We start from the raw sequence: 21565 nt of genomic DNA on the forward strand, positions 1-21565 counted from the left end.
TAACAATCTGTAGAGCAGAGGTGTCCAATTTTTTGGCTTCCCTGGGCCACTTTGGGAGAATTGTTGGGCCATACATAAAATACACTAACACTAATGATAGCTGATAAGGTAAAACAAATGGCAAAAGAATCTTATGTTTTAAGAAAGTTTACAAATTTGTGTTGGGCCGCATCCAAAGCTGTCCTGGGTTGCATGTGGCCCACGGGCCATGGGTTGGACAAGCCTGCTGTAAAGGGAGGTGGGTGGCAGGATTGAGATTCCCACTTCATGGAGGAGGAGCCTGAGGCTCATGTTGGGAAGCAGACACACATTCACCCAGCCAGTCAGCCAGTAAGTCCAGCCTCACTCTTGGCATTTTAACTGCCCTTTCCACTGTGCTCTCTTGCCTGATGCAAGGAACCCAACAAGTAGAATGTTCAAATGAAATAACCTGACTGGGAAGTGCTATGTAGACATATACACAAGGATTCTTAGAAAATCCAAATGAATGACTTGTATGGAGTATGCTCATTTTGAACACACCTAGGCCCTATGAGGAGTCAAGTTTCAAGGTTTAGTCAATTTTCCATGCTACATATTTCCCCATGCACCCAAAAGAAGTAGAGTGGGGTTAAAGTGACCAGTTTCCCCATTTGGTTGCCCCAGTGTTTCTTGTGGCTAGGGTGCTGCAGTGTTCCCTGTAGCTAGGGCGCAAGGGGAGGGTTTGCAGGGAAAGACTTCTTTCTTCTATATTAGAGTTTCTCTAACTTTAGTGGGCGTAAAACCACCATGGAGGGCCTGTTAAAAATACTATTTTCTAGTCCCCATGCCCAGAAATTCTTGTTTAGTAGGACTGGAGTGGGAGCAGGGAATCTGCATTGTTATATGACATTCCAAGTGATTCTGATGCATCTGGTCCAATAGATTGTACTTTGGGAAACACTGATCAACAACAAGGTTTAAGGGCCTTTAATTCCTAGAGTCCCATTTAATTAGCAATTATATGCCCGGGTGTCAAGCACTTTTGGGCTTCAGGAAAAAAGTTAAGAAGGTCTGAAGCCTATCTTCTAAAAGTCAACAAGCCCCAGATTCACTTTATCATTCTGGCTAAAGACCTCTGGGAAGACAATGACCCAAACTAGGAGCAGGATGCTTGGCTCTTAATTGGAATTACAATAGAAGACGCTTAAGAAGCAGTAAACTGTCGTGCCGTAGGTCTTGGACTGTCAGAGTGAGGACAAGGATGTCCTATGTGTCCCTTGTGAGCACATACCGTGGGATGAGGGATTACAGGTCCAGGCTAGCAGGCTCCTGGCTGCTCGATGGGGGCACTAAGGACTCCTACATCCTCAGAAAGGAGGAGTCATAACTTGTTATGTGCCCCTGCACAGGAGGGGAATTCTGCGTTTTACTCGCAGGCCAACTTTCTCAGCCTTTTCTGGGTCACCAAAGCCAGCCCAGGTGCCTTGTGCCACTGGCACAACCCCAACCTAAAGGCCCTCGTCATTCTCCTATCTAGCCTAGTCCTTTATTCAGCAGAGACGAAGTTGTAGATTTTTTTCTAAGTAGGATTTTCTAACTCCAGAAAATAATATATGTTTATTAAAGAAAAATTGGAGAATACTAAGATATGAAAATAATAAAACAGTTAAAAATTGCCCATAATTGCATTACCTAAATACAATCACGACTCAGATTCTGGTGCGTTTCCTTTTAGCCTTTTTTTTTTTTTCTGTATATAGGCTTATTATTTATTTGCGCTGTCTATATTACAATGTGTGCACATTTTGCATCCTGCCTTTTTTTCATTTAAAAATATCATACGCGTATTTTCAGATTATCATATAAGCTTCTAAATTATACACTTAAAAATAATTGCATAATAATTCATTGAGTGAATCAACATTATTTGCATAGCTCAATATCCGGCACCTAGAGGACATTTGAAAAATATTTGTTGTATGAATTAATGGATTGATGGATGAATGCATTTCCCTATTATGTCTATTATGCCCTTCTACCCCAGGAAATTTAGTTAAGGATAAAGATTTTCAAAGGGAATGTAACACTAAGTAATTAAGTGGCAGAGTAGGCAGGTCAAAGAAAAGGGACAGGGCAGAACTGCTAACTTAGTTACTAAATCAATTTTTTAAAGAATTCTGACCTCTGTATTTCCTCTTCTCTTTTTTCCCAAAAGAGTAGATGCTTTGGTCCACCTGGAGCTTTTTCATAGCTATTAATATCCCCATTTTACAGGTGAGGAAACTAAGCTTCAGAGAGATTAAATAACCCTCCCAAGATTACATGGCTAGAACATAGCAGAATTGAGCTTCCAATCTAGGTTTGTGAGTTTCTGTAGCTTTGTTCCTTTATTACATTATACCTCTTGAGAAAAAGGCAACAAAGAAGGACGGCTGTCATGGGTTTGTACCTCATGTAGAGCTGCCCTGGAAGCAGCTCTAAATTTCAGTTTCCGAGGACTCTGGGATTGGACCAAGCAGGCAGATTTTGTGCCATGAGGGAGCCCAAAAAAAGCTCATTCAGTTGGAAAAAAAAGGAACCCATTGAGGCCATTTCAAAAGCTGGTGCTGGATAAGCTCATGGGAAGAGGTAAGGCTGAGATTTCAATATCCAGGGCCTGAAACTGGACATTTCTAGATGTTAGGCTTGTTTGGCTTGGATGACTAAGTATTCGTAAAGAAGAAATCGGTAAAAGAGCAGGTCTGGTGAGTGTTTGTTGTCTGTGATTGCTTTTAGAAAACAGAGAAAATCAAAATGATTTAGAAGTTGGTACAAAGGCAGAGAGGTACCATTTTTCCCAGAAAGGAAGGAAAACGAGTGGAGGGCCTTTAAACTCTGAAGATAGCTCTGCTTTGCTAAGAATTGTACAGCAAAGTACAGGCAATTTTTCCATTTTATGCACCCCTTTTGCCGCATTAATACTAATATCAGTGGTTAGCAAAGCAAATATAATAACTGCTCTCCCCAGTGGACCCAGTGATTGAGGCTTCCACTCCTCTGGCCTGCAATCGAACAGTTGGAAGGAGATTTTCCATATTTCTTTCTACCTCCTCACTAGCATTTTGATCAACAGAGCCCCATTCTCCCAGTGGAGAAAAACAAGGCACAGAGTCACGTCTGTGGAGCTACCACTGGCGAATTGGGAGAGAAATTAATTTGGGCCCCTGGGCTTGAAGTAAAAAGGAAATTTCGTTTAGAAGCTCTTCCTGCCTAATGTGGTCCATCTCTGGTGGCTGCTTCTACCCCAGGATTTGGGGGGCAGGGCTGTTTTTACCACCACCAGAGGCCCCAAACACTGAACCCATTATGGCACGTGCTTCCATATGTATTTAAAACGTAAAAATACAAAGCCATAAAAGAAGTGTAAGAAAATCCAACACAGTACCACCCTCCATTGAAATATCAAATATCAAATTCTTTCTAAAAATAAATGTGGGTCCCCCTCCCATATCAGTGCCCAGTGGAATCTGTAAGTCGGCAGCAACTGGGGGGCACCCCACGTTTATACATACTTGACACTGGGTTCTTTTATCTCAGTTGATGATCAACCCCCTCAGTACAAAGGTTCCCAGGCAGGAGAGCATCTCCCTCTTCGCTGCGGAATTCGCAGGAGAAGGGAAGTAAGATTACTCTCAGATATGGGACTTCTTGGGGGAGGCGGCAAAATCGTTTTTCCTGCTCACATTCTTGGTCCTCTAGAACGGACCAGTGATTTAAATCAGACTTGGAGCTACTCGGGGCTGAGGTGATGCCTGCCCTAAGAGAGGGGTTAAGGGTGGGGGTGGGAGGGTCCCCAAGGGCTGAGACAGTATCTCCCCTTTAGATTCAGGGATCCCGGGGAACACACTGCTTCCCGCTTAGACTAGGCCTCTTGAGGGCTGAGATAACGCTCCGCTAAATCGTGGAGTTTTCTAGAGCCTGGGATACTGTCTCGCCCTCAGATCTGAGGCTCCCTGGGACAGGTGCGCTACCTCGCCTTCAAATTCCAGCCTTTGGGGACAGGCCTGCTTTTATGTGCCCGATCAAGGGCTCCTGGGGTGGGGCTGGGGGACAAGGACCTTCCCTCCCTCTCAGATTTGGGGCTCACCAGGGCTGAGATGGCGTCTCCCCTCAGACTCTGGGCTCCCTGGGGGTAGGGGCAGGGTCCCGCCCTCAGAATCAGCTTCCCAGGACAGGAGCTGTGTCTCTCTGCCTCCCTTCGCGTGGGGCAAGGGGCTGCGGGACCAGCGGCCTCTCTTCTGGCAGGAGGGGGGGTTCCCCGGAGGCCCTGCCCCCTTCGTGACATGCTCGAGGTGTCCGGTGACCGAGACACTCTTAGCTGGGTGCAGGGTGCGGCTCAGGGCGTGGTCACCGGGGGCTACTTAGGGCCGCCGGTGCGGGGGACGACGCAAAGGTTAACTGCGAGCTGCCGGGCACTCAGCGCGGGTCATGGCGTGGATACTGGACTGCCTTTTCGCCTCGGCCTTTGAGCCCCGCCCCCGCCGTGGTGAGTGGGGCCCACCGAGTCGGGGGGCTGGGGTGCTCGGCCGGGGGCGGCCGGCGGCTGCAGCTCCCTCTGGGCGCCCTGGGGCTTGACTGGTCGCCCCCTTGCCTCCCTTCCTGCTGGCTTTTAGCTAATTGTTCCTGGCTCAAGGGACTGCCCCGTCGAGGCCCCGCATAAATCACCAGCTTTGCCGGGAACCGCGAGCAATCGCGCTAATGGCTCGGCGGTACGCGGGACGAGCGCGTGGGCGGAGTCGCTGGCTCAGCCGCCGGCAGGGACAGCCAGAGCCTTGGGGCCAGACGCGCAGGAGCGGCGTCCCGCAACTCAAGGACCCTCAAGGCCCAAGGATGAATGTCCCTGACAGGGCAAGCCAGGCCCCAGGGACCCTGAAGGAGGCGGGGATTCATTTTGCCTTGAAGTTCGTCCCCTTGTCTCAATCTCAAACACAGAATATCAGCAATGGACCCCCTAGAGTCGTCGAATTTAACCCCTTCATTTAAGAGATGATGACACTGAAGATGGGAAAAGCCTGCCCAAGGTTACCCAACAGGTTGGCAGCATACCTGGGTCAGCTTAGGCTCTGCCAGCTGCCCACTGCCCCAGACTGCCCAGTAGTAGACCCCTGGGGTCTTTAGTCGGGTTCTTTCCTTGGGTACTTGAGATCAATGCTTGGTTTCCCTATTTCTGTGGAATTGAGGACACAAGTGTGCAAAGATCACAGCACCGGCATATGTGGGTCACATTTCACCCCTTTTCGGGAACTGCTTCTACAAAGTACATTTTGACAACTGATTATATTTTCATCCTTAAAGTTTCAGGAGACTGATATTTTCTTTTTGACATACCCCAGGACCCCCACCCACACTGTCCTTCACTCCCCCTTGATAATAAGCCCCACCCCCTTCAGGCTGCCACCTGCCCCCACAGCCACCTGTTTTTCCATAGTCTCCACCTCCAAAATCTATATTGGTGAGAGTGCGTCATTGGGCACCAGCCATAGACCAAACCTGGGGTTGTCTCCTCTTTCCTCTGTCCCCTCACAGGCGGGGGAGGGGAAGGAGGGAAAGGAGGGGCCTCAGCAACTTAATTCAGCAGAGACCTGTTTTTAGTTCTTGCCAGCCCCAACACCCTGCTGAGAACCATCCCAGGAGTTTGACCTCCTGCTGAAAGACTACAGCTTGCTTAGCCAGTTCAAGTACAGCCTCAGGCCAGCAACAAGATCTCTGAGAAGGAAAAAGATCTGCATACACACAGAGGTTAATTTTTTCTTTTGCATATTTTTAAGGTTTATATGATCCTGGTGAATCAAAAATATAAGGGAGTTTTATAAGATGTCTTTTAAGGCCTTACTGCTCTAACAGTATACCCTGAAAAAGGGGGTGGGGGAAACATTTCACGGTTGCTTGGACTAGAAGGTTGTCATGTGACTCCAATGAGATCAAGGACATGAAGGCTCCTTTATGAGTAACCACATAGGAGGGAGTCCATATTACACCAGGAAGCCCATTCCCATCTAAAAACAGCAATGTCTATTAGAATTAGAAGGCTTTTCTTTAAACTGAACCCAAATCTATGTCCTGGGAGCTTCCACCTTCTGGCCCTGGCATTGACTTCCATGGTCCTCCTTCCTAGGAAACAGTGTCAGCTCTCCCCATTGTCCCATCCCCTACTCACCCTGTTCTTACCTAGGCCAAACTTCCCCAGTTTCTTCATCTGTTTAACATGTGACATAGCTTCAAGGCCCCTACCCATGTCTAGCTGCTTTTCTTTGAACATGCTCCAAGTTATAAATGTCCAGTGACCAGGCCAAAAGAGGCTTTCCAGCTGTGCCCCTATAAATATAGTCCTGGAAAGCTGACTTTCCCTCTTTTAGAAGCCTACGCCACACCCAAGGTACACACATACGTAGTCATAAACACACCCATAACATACACATTACCACACCTATGCATGCCCATTTGCAAAGCCATGAACACACACACACACGCTTCACATGCACCACATAATTTCCACACACAACACAATATACTCACATCACCTGTGTATGCACCACTCACAAATCCCATGCACAGCCACACAGTTCACACAAAGACTTTATTCACATTGAATTACTTTCAACGAAAGCTACTCTTTTTCCTTAAGTAAACCCAAGTTCTTTTTGGAGTCTCCATTCTGTATTTGGTGTTTGAACTCAAGTGTAAGACCTTATATTCGCTGCTGCATTTCTAATCTGGTGGGACCTGTTCCCCAACATACCCCTGCAGCACACCACTGCCTACATCAGCTCTATTACTCAAACAACAGCAGCTGATATATGTGAAGCTCTTCCCAAATGTTGGGCCCTTAGGCTCAATTGCTTACATGTATAATCTCACTTAAGTCACAGGGCATCACTTTGAAATAAATAATCTTTGGGTAGTTTTTTGACTGGGCAAGAGCTCATTTCATTGCACTCCCCCTGAGAAATGCTGTACAATGTGAAGGGTAACTTTGTGGGTAACTATTGATATTCTGCAGGGCTATAATTGCCTTGGTGCCTCCCTTTGAATGTCCTTCAGAAGTCTTCAGGAGTCAGAGATGGGGTTGGGGGAGGAAGCTGTCAGCTGACTGGACAGAACTGGGGCAGTATCTAAATGTTCCTTCACCCCCATTCCCCTTGCCCAAGAGATAGCTGGCATGTGACAGCAATTTTTTTTTTGAGGGGCAGGTTTATTTTGTCTTCATTAGAATATCATCACGCTTTTGTTGATGTTTGCTATTTTTTTTTTTTGTTCAACTCTTTTTTTAAAAAATTTACTTTAAGTTCTGGGATACATGTGCAGAACGTGCAGGTTTGTTACATAGGTATACATGTGCCACGTTGGTTTGCATCAGAGAGATTTTTCAGGGCGACAACGGGCAATGGGCAACCATAGGAAGGCACTTGGGAGAGGCATCACTGAGGTCTGGGAGGAATGAGGGCCCAGAAAGGCCTTCTTTCCCAGGGAAAGAGACAGCACAATTGACCCACTTGAAATTCTCTCCCCAGTTCACTCTTGGCATTGGATTTGGCCTCAAACAATTGGACTTCTGTAAAGCAGCCAAAGCTCTAAAGCTGAAGGGACCCTGGGGCGCACTTTACATACAAATTTGATCTTTTCTTGGAGATGGGACCGAATCGATTTGCTGAGGCCAGGCCTAGTTGTGCTGCAGCAGGATCAGTTTCCAAAGCTGGGGCGTGACTGCCAATGAGACCAGTGAGACACCCCATTCTCCAAGTCAGGTCGTCAGATAAGCACCCCCATTCACCAATGGCAGGACTTCCCCAATTTTCTTTATTACTTGTTTGTACCTCAAAATACATTTCTCCCAAAGAAAAAAAGTGTGATGCTCTAGAGCTTAGCCCATAACTTACCCATCGTGAGGATAAAATACAGAATCTGTGTGATGAAAACTGGCAGAAAATAATACTCTTGCAAATGTATCTCAGGCTTCAGCAGTAGAGCTGACATTTATCAGGCTTAAATATCAAATGATGGAAAGCATTGAGCACTGATACAGCAAGGCACCAGGTCCGTGAGGGTGATTATGGCAATGGTGAAAGTAACATCATTCCTTTTTTTTCACACCTACCTACTACAACAACCTAAATGTCCAACAATAGTGGAATGGTTAAATAAATTCTGTGATATATCCCCTTATTAGATTGCACAGAATCATAAAAATTATTTTTGTGAAGAATATGTAACAACATAGAAAATGGTATGATTGTAACTGTCAAATATGCATTTTTGAAAGACTAGAAAGAAATCGACAATAAGATAAAGTTAGAGAATCTATTAAGGTGGTGGGATAATAGTTATTTTTCTCTATGTTTTCTAAAGTCTATGAAGTTTGTTCTTCAATTACTGTTATACTTTAAAAAGGCATACAAAGGTAAATTTAGTACCTGTGATATGCAAATAATCTATACAGTGATCTAGAATTTCACTATACGTAGTTTAAAGAATTTTTTCTCCTAATTTTAGTTTAAATGTAATGACTAGATCCGGCCAGCCAACCATGATCTTCCCAATGATCATGAAATTTCCACTTACTCTGGGTGGGAAGAGGAACAACTGGTTTGAATCCCAGGCCAGCTCTTATAAGGTTGCTGTGAGAGAGTTACTTAACCTCTCTTAAAATGACATAATAATGTCTATATTTTGGGGTTGTAAATAATAATAATAGTTCTTATTACTGCTGTTGTAGATGTCATTATGTTAAATGCTTTCTATGGCTCAGTTATCAAAAGAAGCTTTTTTCCCAAATGTTTACTGTTTGTAAATACCAGTCATACTACATAAACTATCTCTAACCGTAACAACTTTCTGAGGTTAGTATTATTGTCTCTATTTTAAGGACAAAATCTCAGAGAAGTTTAGTAACTTGCCCACTGTCACACAGTGGCTGAGCAAGGATTACAATCCTTTTTGATCTGACTTCGAAGCTTGAGTGAAATTAAAAGAGAGAAACATTTGCAAAACTCCTATGCTGACATATGGCAGACATTTACTAGGTGGTCAACATGATGTTGGTGATACTTTGCCCAGGACCCAGATGCTGGTCTTTGACTTATTTGATTATCTATAAATTTCTTTCTGTGAAAAGGAATTTCAACTGAAAGATGCAATACAAACGCACCACCTGTGTCCTCATAGATGTGGCTCTGAGTCACTAAGAAACGATTTCTGTTTCCTTCTGGCAGTATCATTTGTTCTCACATGTATCAGCAGAAGTAGGTAGATGGCATGTTTGATGAGCCTTGGCAGCTACTGTCACGTCTCAGATACACTTCTTGAGAAACCACGCGGCTTCCTCAGGATGAGTACCCAATACTCAGCAGCTGGTAGGTCCCTGCTTATTAAGGAAACTTACTAAGTGGCATGGGCATATCTGGAACCCCTGCTCTAACTATTCTCTGTCTGATGTGGTTGACACCTAATTGCTACCCCTCCCATTTCCCTTTTCAAAGCTAAGGCTCCAGGATTTCCACAGAAGCATACAGGGGTAGGAGCTGGAGAAGTTTTTCGAAATTCTTAAATCCTCAGAGGGACTCACTTGCAAGGAGGAATCTAGGGTCAGTGAAGGTAGCATGCAGGATAAATAGAAGGGATGAAGGAGAGGGAGGAGTTGAAGGCACCTTCCAGAGTCTGGGAACATCTAGGGGTGGACCTCTCAGAGCTTTTCCTGCCATGAATCTCAATACCTCTCTACTCTGTAGTCTCTTTATCCCTCCCTGGGATTATATCCACCACCACCACCCCTCCTCCGCCCCCAATTTCTTGATCTTCCACCACCGCTCCCTGCTTAAATGCAGCTTTAGCTTGCAGTGACTTGCTTTTGTCTCTAGAGGGAGGCAAAAGCACCAGGGAGGAGGGGGTTCAGATTGGGGTCTTCTTCCACTTCACTAGTTTTGGCAAAGAGTAGAATTTATTTTCTTTTAATTGGGAACATATGAATAAAAGCTAATCAGAGATGTATTTTAAGTGCTGCATAGCATATCTCAGAGAACCATCATATCTTTCTCTATCATCCCATCTACCCCTCAACGTAGGTGGCTGCTAGAAACTGGATGGTCTTAGGCACTATTATTTCTAGAGTGAAAGTGAGGGCAAAGCAAAACAGGAGTCATAGGGCAATCTTAGCCAGGAAATAGTCATGCTTTTATTTTCTGGGGCACAATGGCACATATTTAGGAGACTGGGTTGGGGCTGGGTCAGCAATTGGGGTGGAGGGAAGTCTGGACAGTGAGCAGAAAGTTTGAAACTTTCCTGTGTGGAGTATTACATCTGAAACCTTGGTCTCATTAACACTGCGAGGAGAAACTGCAGAGTGAGAATTGGACTTAAGGTCCAGTTCTTCCGGGGCTGCATTAGGCTGATCAAACATCTTCCTAAAAGAAGAGGGACTATTTCAAGAGTGTCAGACAAGCCAGTAATGAGGAAAATTGGCAGTTTAGTCAGTTGGCTCCACTCCCTGAACACCATGGTTGAGACACTCTGGGCTACATGAGAACGAAAAAAAGTGCAGAAGGGAATTAACTAACCTTTTCTTAAACATTTACTGTATCTGTTAACCACTTGGCTGGTGGTTTCTATGGTTTACCTCCTTTAGTCATCTGAGCAATTCTAGGCAGGTGTTAACATCTCCATTTTACAGTTGAGGAAACTGAGGCTCAGAGAGGTGAAGTATCCTTCCCAAGATCACACAGCAAGTAAGTGCTCGAGCTGGGATACCAACACAAAGCTGTCTCATTCCGAAGCCTGTGGTCTTTCTCTGCCCTCCCCACATGGGAAAAACAAAAGCCCTGATTTTCAAGGGCTTTACTCTCATGGGGAAACCATGATCTCTCTCCCCACAAAAATCCACATTTTGGTGCCCTGCTCCTCCAGATTCTTATATTTAGGGTGAAATCAAACAAATCTCTGTTTATGTTGGACAGTAATGGGAGTTAGTAAAGCATTTTCACCTTTACAATTCCCCATATAATCTTCATGTTATGGGAACACATTTTCTGAACTCCAAAGAGAGAGAGAGACTTATGACGGCGATTTTAAGCTCCAAGGAAGTGTGTGTGTGTTTGTGTGTGTGTGTGTGTCTGCGTGTCTGTGTGTCCATCCCATGGTGGTGGCATATTGATAGGGATTCTGATAGCCCCTCTTATTGCCCCAATTATATGGGTGGGGGGTATTAGAGAAGGATAGCTTTCAATTATGCTAATAGCCCCTGGCCCAGGACTGCATCTTTGGAGACATAGCCTGGAGCTTTTGGCTTCTTCAGAGCTGAAGTTTGTCCTCCATTGCACAGGCAGGAACACTGAGCTGGAGTGAACCAGATGGTCTTTATGAACCAAAGTGGAACTTACACAACAGGATTTAGATGGGTAGTCTAGCGATGTGTTTATGCATGTGTGCGTATGTGTGTGTGCTGGTGTTGAGAAGCAGGGGCAGAACCTCTGAGGAAGAGAGGCCTCACATGAACAGCTGTGAGGAGGTGGAAGTGAAGCCAGTATATTCAGAGGAGAAAGAGGAGGTGTCAGATTGGCCCCACAGCAGCAGGAAAGCTGAGCATCTGAGACCAGATGCTGGGAGATACCAAAGTTTGCCTGAACACCTTGTATGGATTTAAGTTTAATGAAACCAAGGGGCTTCAGGTGGTCTATGCCCTGCCTGAGTAAGACTGACGTATTTAGGCTCCCTTTCCCCCCCCCAAAGGATACTTTCTGGCTACATAATACTTTAGGCAATGCTTTCTGTGCCCACCCAGGATGAGGTGCTGACCCAGGCCCAGCTGGGGGGAAGCTTTATGGATGTTCCAACTGCTTTTCATCCACGCACCAGGCTCATTTGTGCCAGATGAAAGGGCACAATAATAACAGTGGCAATTTAAATCGTGCTTCTCACTTTCCCCCTGAAAAGTGGCGAAGTGACTCACCACTGTTGAATTGTCCCTCTCTATCCACCCCCTGACCTCTTTGCAGCAGTCTAGGCTGGTTCCCTGGGGGCTAAGCTGGGAGCTAGAGCTTCCAGAGGCCCTTTAGCTGTGACTGGGATGACATCATGCCCCCCCATAAATGTGTTCCCCAAAATGCGATGTATTGCTTTAATTTGGGTTTCTCAGATGAGGCTGCTTGGAAGGCATTAGAGCAGCATGAGCCCCATTAGGCAAGTGCAGTGCCCCCCGACTCATGAATAATATAAAATGGGGTCCATTCAGTAATCTTTTCTGAGGGAGAGGCTCTGCTTGTTTTTCTACATGCAGTTTGGTATGGAGATGCTTGCTCTATTTGAAATTCGCCATATACCAACTTCTGGTAGTGATATTGTAAAAATGGGTCTGGGGGAGCTGTGAAATCATTCTGTTACTCCACCCTGATTCTTCACCTCCATTTCCCTCCATACCCAAATCCCCTGACCCTGTGGCTAGAAAATGTTCATTTTCAACTCTTTCTTTCAGCACCAGCCTACGGAGAGCTCCCAGAACTGGAGCTAGTGAGGTGCACTTGTGCCTAGAGTAATTACAGATTTTGAAGTATCAACAAAGCAGGTAATTAGGTGGAGAAAGTATCCGCTGTCTGGGAGACAAAGAAAGTAATTATGATGAGTACTCTTGGTGCTGTCAGTAAACTCAAAAGAAAGATTTGTAGAGAAATGATAATGTTTGATAGAAACTTCAACGTCTAGCAGGAATCAGGGGACTCTTAGTAAAGCCACCTGGTATGTAATACAGGTTTAGGAAATATGGTAGACCTGAGTTCAAATACGAGCTCAGCCTCCTAGGGTCTGTGTGATCTTGGGGAAATTACTTAACTACTCTGAGCCTGATGTATGAAGTGTAAAAATAGCAATAATTATAGCTCTATCTACCTTACAGGATCATTGTAAGGACCCAAGGAGATAATGCATGTCAGAACACTTAGCACAATGCCCAGTACACAGTAGGTACTTAACAAATGGCAACATTATTATTATTATTACAACTATCCTTGCTACATACCAGGTATTCTCTACAGCCGTTCAGAGTTTAAAAAGGGAAAGAAATGATTGCAGTTATGTATGATCATGTCATGAGAAGTATGAAGGGTGTAATTGTGGTGGCTCAAAGAAGCGAGCCCTCAGTTGAGAGGGAAAAGTACAGAAGAGCAGAGAAAGTTTTGTGATTCTGGAGTTAGGTTTTAAAAAAAATAAGTAGGAGTTTGTCACAAGGCCCAAGGGGAAAGGGCTTCCAGGCAACTGGATCTGCCCACACAAAGCCAAAAAGGTGTGAAACAGCCAGGCCCTGAGCAAATAGTTGGGCTCAGCTAGGCACCAGCTGGGATCTCCTGGGCGCGGGAGGGGTGTCAGGTCAGAGACCAAGAATCTTTCCAGCTTACTCCCACCAGCCCCTGTATCGCGCCCTAGGCGCCCTACCTGGCAAATCACGTGCGGTGCCCTCCTCTTCTTTCCTTTAAGCAGCCAGGTAAATTCACACCCTGCCCCAGCGGGCCTTGCCGACACAGAGGTGGGCGGGCAGGCGAACCCCCACGGTGCAGATCAGACCAGCGGGAACCCCTGCCGGGGTCGCGGCCCCTACTTCCTTTCTTCTCTCAGTCCCAGCCCAACGTCCCACTCGTCCCCGCCCCCAACCACACACACGGTCACTTGGGTTCTTTTAGACAACCCTGTACTCTCACACACCGCACCCATACACTTACGCAGCAATCCCCCTTCAAGACACACACAACCCCTTCATCCAAGCACGTAAGCTGACCACATGCGTCCACACCACACACATGAGAACATCACACCAAAAGACACACACCGCACCCTCACATGCATAAACCTTTGAACACACATCTCAAGTAGATTGACTTATAGAGAAATCTTGCACACGCACACATTCACACACTACACAGTTCAACAGACACCACCTGTAAACCCACATTGACACACTGCATCTAAGCATAAACACACTCCACACATATGCACACAAGCTTCAACGGGTACACGCACATCCACACATTGCACACACATATACACTCACCACAGCACGACCACAAACCCCGGCAGGAACAGCACACACCCGCCTTCAAACCGCACCCACATAATCCCACTATAATCGGGCAGAAACATACAACCTATAAGCGTGCACACACAAACACATGCTGCATGTCAAAGCGCAAACCAAATACACACCACACCAAGCACTCCAGCTAAAACGTGCTCCGCGCACACACCCCCCACACCCGGCCACACACCGAACGCACACACAGATCTACCGCACCCGCGCGCGCGCACACACGCTTACATGCATACATACATACACACACAGCCCGCCCCCGCCTTCCCTTTGGGCGGAAGAGAAGGGGGCGAGGAGGAGAGGAGGGGAAAAAAGGAGGGGGGATGAGCGAGCCAGGCGGGGCGGGCACAGATGCTCTTTTCCTTTTGACCTGGGGTGTTGCCCCCATGTTCCCCATTCCCAAGCAAAGGGAGTAAGTGAGTTGGGTCCAAGGAAAATCCAGGCGGAACCCAGGAAAACAAGAAGGTCTAGGGAATCAGCGAGCTGGCGCGAGGGCTCCGCGGGGACCCTGACTCAGCGCACTGTCGACCCCGCCGGAGGCTCCTCCTCCCAGTACCCTCCCCCTGGCCCTTTCACTGCGTTGACCTCTGTCCCCCTCCGCACCCCCACCCTCAGCCAGGACATGTGCTTCTCTCCCCGGCCCCCACCCGCCCCCACCCCCCGAGCCCCACTGGAGAGAACTGGCCACTGTTAAGGGTTGAGGGCTTTATTGGTTTCAAGAAGTAAGGAGTTAAGACTGGCAGACAAGCTTTTTGCGAAGCCTGTTCTAATCTAGCTTGAAGACTTTTCTTAATGGAGAGCTCACTCTTTCTCAAAGCATCACATTTTCTACGTAAAGGGCAATGGCTATTAGAAATCCCCGACCCCGCGCTGGACACATAGTAGGGCTCTCTAAATGTTCCCCCCTCCCGCTTATGTCACCACATTTGGCAAGGCTGTCTGCAGCCTAGCACTGGCTCGCAATAGCTGTTGGGCAGTCAGTCAGTCGGTGAGCTCTTTTCTTAGCCCACTAGCCCTCCTGAAAACAGCAGCTTCGGACTGGGCGCCACAGGCGGCAGGGGGCGATAGAGTCGCTAACGGTGCTTTGCACTTCTGGTTCTGGCCGCACAGCCCCTGTGAGAATCTCTGAGGTGCCCTCCCGCCATAAGCGGACTATGCGAGTGGTGGCGGCGGGGGTCACTCCGGAATGATCCGCGGCCAGATGACTTTCTGGCTCCTGTCCTCCACTTGCTTCTTTTCTGTGGAGATGGACAGCAAGGGAAAGGGAGATGGACCTCCCCCTCCGACTACCCCGTGGCGCATTATGTAAAGTGTCATGTAAAAATACCCAGGCTTCAGAGTTCTTTATAGGTTCGAATCCCAGCTCTGTCACTTCTTAGCTGACTAACGTGGTAAGTCGCTGGCTTAGGTCGCGGGGTAGTTGTGAGGCTTAGAGGAAGTAACATATGTGAAGTACTTCTTCCAGTTAACATACAGAGGATGTCCATTCCCTCCCTCTTTCCCCCACCCTCTTCAAAAATATAAAGATATGGGAGTTTAAAAGAAAGGGGATTAGAGTCTGGGAGGGGGGACATGGCCATCAGCTGATGCTCCCAAGCCAGGCCAGAAACACAGAGGACGGGCAGGAGTTCAGTTAACTTGCAATATGCTGTATTTAAGGGAAATGCCTGCACCAATGATTTGGTGATGCCATTCACTGGCCACAAGAGAATCCAGGTCACAACTCCAATCCCTGGATTTGTGATGAGGCTCTTCTGCCCATCACCTCCCCTCCTTACAAGGACTTCCTAACTCACCTCCACTTGTATTCTTTTCCTTCTTACCGAGATGCCACAGTAATATTTTTAAACTTCTTGTGAGCACTCCTTGGGTGCCAGGAATGTCTCCTGTTAACTTATGTCCCACCAGCATCTAGCACTGTGCCAGACACACAGTGCAAGCGCTATACAGGCGGCAAGAGATGTCCTGGGTGAAATCCCTAGGAAACATTGAGACTCGAGGGTACATGAGGAGTTATCATAAGGAACCTAAAGAGAGGACCCTAGGCACTGCAGGGATGGAGGGCAGTGGCTTTGGATAAAGAGTTATTCCATTGGACAAAGAGTTATTCCATTGGACAAAGAGTTATTCCATTGGACAAAGAGTTATTCCATTGGACAAAGAGTTATTCCATTCCTCCTCAAAGCCCTCCACCTCTAAGCCTGTCTGGAAGAGCATTGCTTCACTGCGGCTGAGACTTCTGCAGGCAACTAAGAAGAAAGCCTCTTTCCTGGAGGGCAGAGGCCCTGGCCAGCTAGAGGGTGATTCACCATCTCAGTTAGGTAGCAGAGATGGCGCTAAAGTGGCAATGAATCAGTCCAAGATGGCATGAGGAGATTACCTGAGTGATGATGAGAAGGGGGATGAGGCAGGAGCCTGAGCCCTTGAGGCTGGGACTGAGTGATAGAACGTCTATATTCATATGCACAAAGTCAGCTCCTAACCTGCCTCCCCAGTTCCACAACCAAGTCCCCAAGGATAGCATTGGCACCCTCCTGGGGAGGGGAATGTTTGGGAGACTTGGGTTCCAATCCTGACTCTGCTACTTACTATGTGACTTTGGGCAAGTTATTTTCCCCTCTCTGGGCTTCAGTGGCAAGGTAAGTGCTAGGTACTTTACCTATGTCATTTCACACATTCCTCTCCACGGTATTATTGGAGCATTAATTTTCCTATTTCGCAGTTGAGAAAACTGAGGCTGAGTGATATTTTGTTATCTACCTTCTCTCTATATCATGCGGTCTTTGTGTATGTATGTTACCAGGCAATCGCTGTAATCCAGGCCTCTTCTAGTATGCCAGTCCTCTATTTAAATTGGATCCCTATGTACTCAGGTTCAAATCGTGTCTCCCAGCTGCCCCCAATACCAGCCCATGTTGCTAGCTACCTGGGTGGGTTTTCTTTTCCTCTCCGGCGACACCCTCTCCCACCTCAACTCAAGTTTTTTTCCTGGCATATAGGTCTAAAATCTCACATTAAAAAGCAAGTGTCACCAGAAAGATGTACTCCAATGTTTTGTGTTTTATCACAGTGGAGGGTGCTGGTTGCAGGGTGCTGGTTGCAGGATGCTGCAGTGAGGAAGGGGAGCAGAGCTTCCAGGGCCAGAGGGAGGGGCTGCAGAAAAATCCAGGGAGAGAGAGAAGACAGAGAGAGAGAGAGACAGAGACAGAGAGAGACAGAGAAAGAGGGGATGCCAGGGACAAATTGGACCAGCCTCAAACTGCTGCTCCCTCCCTTTCTCCCCCTCTACTTACCTGGTGCTCTAGAATGTATAAAGGGGCAGCACCCAGTCCACTTACAGCAGGAGGAGAGGGAGAGATCCTCTCCTCTCCTCTCCTTCAATGGAAGGGCAAATTGTCCTGAGTATTCAAATTGCACTCCTGTGTTGGGTAAGATTTATTTAATTCTGGGGGGAGGGGAGGGCGAGGGCCTCATCGTGGTAGCAATGATGGTGAGGTGGCACTTAAATTGAAAAGAGCGCCACCAGTGCTGCTTAGAGCCAGACGCTCTCTCTCTTTACTAGAGGATAAGTGAAACTTGACACTGGGCTTCTGGATCTCATTTCCAATCCAGGCACCTAAGAGCCATATCTCTGAGCCTTTGGAGAATAAGTCCATGTCTGCCTGGGCTTCCACAGCAGCTATACTTGGAGCCAGCAGCTGTACTCTATCCTTTCCCTTCCTTTTTCTTCCTTCTCTCCTTTGCCCAGGCTCTGCTTCCCCATGTTTCCCTCTTGCTGGGCTCACCCATAGTCTCTTATATTCTTGACTCTTCTCTTTCTTCTCCATTTCTGTCCCTCTTTGTTGACAACACTGTCCCTTGTGCATTTACTTGGCCCAAGACAGGAGAGAATTCAATTGGGGGGGGTTGTAATTGTGTATTTGAAATTCTCCCACTTAAGATCTTGTGATTATAACCCCATATTGCCCTTGTTGCATCAGATAAGAATATTAAGCTCTTGTAAATTATATATTTTTGCTTGGTTGAATGGTGATTTGTATATATGATTGGTGGGCTGCAGTTTAGAAGAGAGTATTTTTGGAAGAGGTATTAAAAGGTAAGACGGTTTGGGCTGGTGTAGATGGCCTCCTGACTTCTCTAAGTGCCTAGATATGCAAAGAAGACAGTACATGAAAAATTAAGACTATAGTAGTGGGGGGCGGGGGTGGGAGACCATTGCCAGCCAGGTCGATGGAGGACTTTGTGAAGTCAGCTTCTGTTTTGCTCTTGCTGATCATTGAACTTTGAAAAAAATGACCTTTTTATCTCTGAGTTTGGAAGACCAGAGGCCCTAGACGAGAAGACCAGAGGCCCTAGACAGGAAGGGGAAACAAAAAGCAGAAAGAGTGAGGCAAGGAGGGGAAAGGACTATTCCTTGTGCAGTCCTTGTGTGCAAAGGGCCAACAAAGAATGTCCCCTGCCCTCAAATGCCACACCAGTCAAGGCAGAAGGGAAGCAAAGTGCTGTGGCAAATTGTGTGCTGAGCTGGGATCCAGGAGTTCTGGACCTTCATCTTGGCTCTGCCACTAATTAGCTGTGTCCTTGGGTAAGTTTCTTAACCATCTGAACCTCCATTTCTGCTCTTCCTTCACTTGTACTGTGAGGTTGTGTGGCATGGCCAGGGGAGGGGAGGTTCAGAGCATTCAGAGGGAAGGGACCCTTGGGCTGAATCTTGAAGGAGAGCTCTGCTTTGAATAGGGGAGAGAAGATTGTGGGGTACAGTGAGAACCAGTGGGAGTGGCCCAGAGAATTCAGCAAACAGGTATGCGTAAGGCACTGAGCTGGCTGCTGGGTAGAAAATTGCTATGAATCAGCCCCCTCCTCACCGCGGCAAGCTTTCCAGAGAGTAGAGGAATCTGAGCGGCAGAGCCAAGCGCTGGCAGTGCCTGCAGCTCCTCTCAGCACTACCCGCTGCCGCCCGCCGGACTGTCGAGCAGGTCACGCAGCCTTTCCCTGGCCGGACCAAGAGGCTCGCCAAGAGGTAGTGCAGGGGTAGGGCACCAGTGGCCTGAGCGCAGCCCACTGCGGGGTGAGAGAGGGAGGTGAGGGCACTTCCACGTGGAAGGCCCGACGTGAGGGAGGGAGAGGAGACCTGAGAGTGTGGAACAAGTTGCCCAGGCTTTTGCGTTCAATGTCTCAAACCTAAGAGCGCAAGAAAGATTTAATTTTTCTAATTCTCAGAGGAGCAGGAAGCAGTGAGTGGTTTCCGCGCGCCGCAGGGCTTTGTTTAACTTTACAGGTTCTGCGCTGCCTGGAGCTACCCAGGGGCAGGACCTGCGCAGCGCACCTCAACCCAGCCTAAAGGCCATGCTCTGCAGCGCAGTGGCAGCCAGAGACCCAGGGCAACCCCGAGAGGCAGAGGGCGCACATTCCGCAGCCCCCTACCCTCACCTCTGTCCCTAGCTCAGAGCCGAGGGCACGCAGCGGGACGGGTGCTCGGGCGGAGGGTCGGGGGTGGAGACAGGCTCAGTCCCCTGCACTCTGGCCCGTTGGAGGGGCTTGGTGGGGGGGTGGGCTCTCCCTTCAACTGCGAATAGCAGCCGTGTGGCCCTGTGTCCCGGAGTTAGCTCAGTCCAGTGGAAGAATCAAGGACTTTGCAGACGTGAGAGTTGTGTCTCTACAGTGCCCTTAGATAAACAGAATGATAATAAATTATGCCAGTATGTTTCGGGCTTGGAGACGCTCTCTGACTTGCCCAAGGCCACCCAGCTGCTTAGTAACTGAGGAGGCCTCCTGACTCCTGGTCTAGGGATTTTTCTGATTGCGTCATAGCCATGAGAGTGGTCCAATTTTGAATGGGGATGGATAGATGGATGGATGGATGGATAGACAGACAGACAGATATTGATATTTTTAAAAATATGCTTATTTGAATGTAGTTTTAAAATACCATTCCTGCCATGAAAACTACAGGGAAAAACATCTCCCACAGCCCCAGTTCCCTATGACAGCCACTCAGACAGGATTTTGAAAAAGAAAACTGACAGAAAATTGGATGCTTGTTGGGGAAGATACGATCAAAGGAGAATAGAGGGGGTAGGAGTGGGGAAACAAAGATGGAGGAGAAGAAGCTCTCAGCACGGATTCTGAGAACTTCCTTATTCTGAAGGTTTCTTTGATATGGCCTCTGTTCAGATGGCTTCTGGGAGTGTCCCCATCAGTCCTTTATTTCTTATGCCCACTCTGTAGAAGCCACAGATGTGGTCTGGAGAGGCAAATATTGATGACCCTTCTTTTAATTAAGTCTCATTTCCCTTTTTCCCTCTCTTGTAGTGAGTACATCGAAGAAGGGAATTTTGCATGTGTGTGAGTGTGTGTGTGTGTGTGTGAGAGAGAGAGAGGGAAAATGCTTATGTAAGAGAGTGTAAGGGTGTGTGTGTACATGGATGTCTGTGAGTGGGAATATGTGTGTGTGTGTGTGTGTGTGTGTGTCTGAAAGGGAGCAGGTCTCAAAGAGGGAAGCTTTGAGAGAGGCAAGGGAGATAAGAAGAATGAATCAGAATTTACAGAGTGCAAACTAAAAACTTATAGCTGACTAGGGATCTGTCCAGTGCTGGTGGGCCTGGGGAAATAGTCAATTCTTAATATTCCTTAAAAGAACAAAGGAAAGGAAACATATTTAAATTAGTGCAAGAAAGATGATGTTAAACCCATGGGCCTTTCTTGATAGTCTTCAGACACTTGACATTTATGTGACCTTCGACTAGGCTGTGAGATCCCAGGGCAGGAACAAGGGCTTTCTACTCCAGGTAGCTCTCCCCTTCCCTCCACCATCTCTAGCATGGGTGGCTTCCATACTGTGCCAAGGAAGCCAAAGTTCAGGATTAAATCCATTTTGTAGGCCAGTTAGCTTTTATCTACATTTCATAGACTAGACTAATCCCCACATATCACACAGTTAGCTGCCTTGCATCTCTGATCATGAAAGACCCAGTGAAGATACAGTTCATCTTATCCCATCTAAAAGTGTGCTTCCTGCTGACAGTGGGTGAGTACCCATTTTCATCTTCAAAGGATGATACAGAGGCATTCTTCAGCAGGGGACACTATCTGCCTCATTCCAGATAGTAGCACTTCTGCTAAGTCTTCCTCTCAAGTTTGGCTCCCAGGTATTTTGGAGGGCAATTCCTCACCTTGCTTGTTTGCTTGCTTGGCATAGAAATGTACCCTTTGGAGAACACTTTCATTCTACCCTTTTATTTTATCATCACAGCCACACTTAATAGGTACCATGATTCTTGTTTTGTAAGGTCATGGATCTGAGGCTCAGAAAAGCAAGATAATTTGCTCTCTGTCACATAGTTAGTGAGTGTGTAAACTTACATGGAGTGAAGCTGAGATTTGAAGCTAAGTTCCAGTCTATATCACAGGACCTTGCCAGGATACCATGCTGTCAGGTTGGGGGTGGGCTGGGGTAAGAAATATGGTGAGATGCCTACACAGGGCTTTTGGTGTCTTTCTCCT

At 47.2% G+C, this 21565-nt stretch overlaps 1 protein-coding gene and 1 long non-coding RNA gene across 3 annotated transcripts in view; one reads left to right on the top strand and one right to left on the bottom strand.

Moving 5' to 3' along the window:
* The window catches only part of LOC104004000 (uncharacterized), a 37358-nt gene extending 23055 nt beyond the window's left edge, over window positions 1–14303 (bottom strand). For both annotated transcript variants that reach the window (XR_676803.4, XR_676804.4), the window contains exon 1: window positions 13414–14303. This is a non-coding gene — a long non-coding RNA (uncharacterized LOC104004000). The remainder of the gene's footprint in view (window positions 1–13413) is intronic.
* The window catches only part of ARHGAP36 (Rho GTPase activating protein 36), a 34222-nt gene continuing 14376 nt past the window's right edge, over window positions 1720–21565 (top strand). The window contains exon 1 of the mRNA XM_003317678.5: window positions 1720–4486. Within this exon, the coding sequence (XP_003317726.1) occupies window positions 4429–4486 (58 nt within the window). The 5' untranslated portion in view covers window positions 1720–4428. The remainder of the gene's footprint in view (window positions 4487–21565) is intronic.

The sequence above is a fragment of the Pan troglodytes genome, chromosome X, assembly GCF_028858775.2.
Source record: "Pan troglodytes isolate AG18354 chromosome X, NHGRI_mPanTro3-v2.0_pri, whole genome shotgun sequence".
NCBI lineage: Eukaryota > Metazoa > Chordata > Mammalia > Primates > Hominidae > Pan > Pan troglodytes.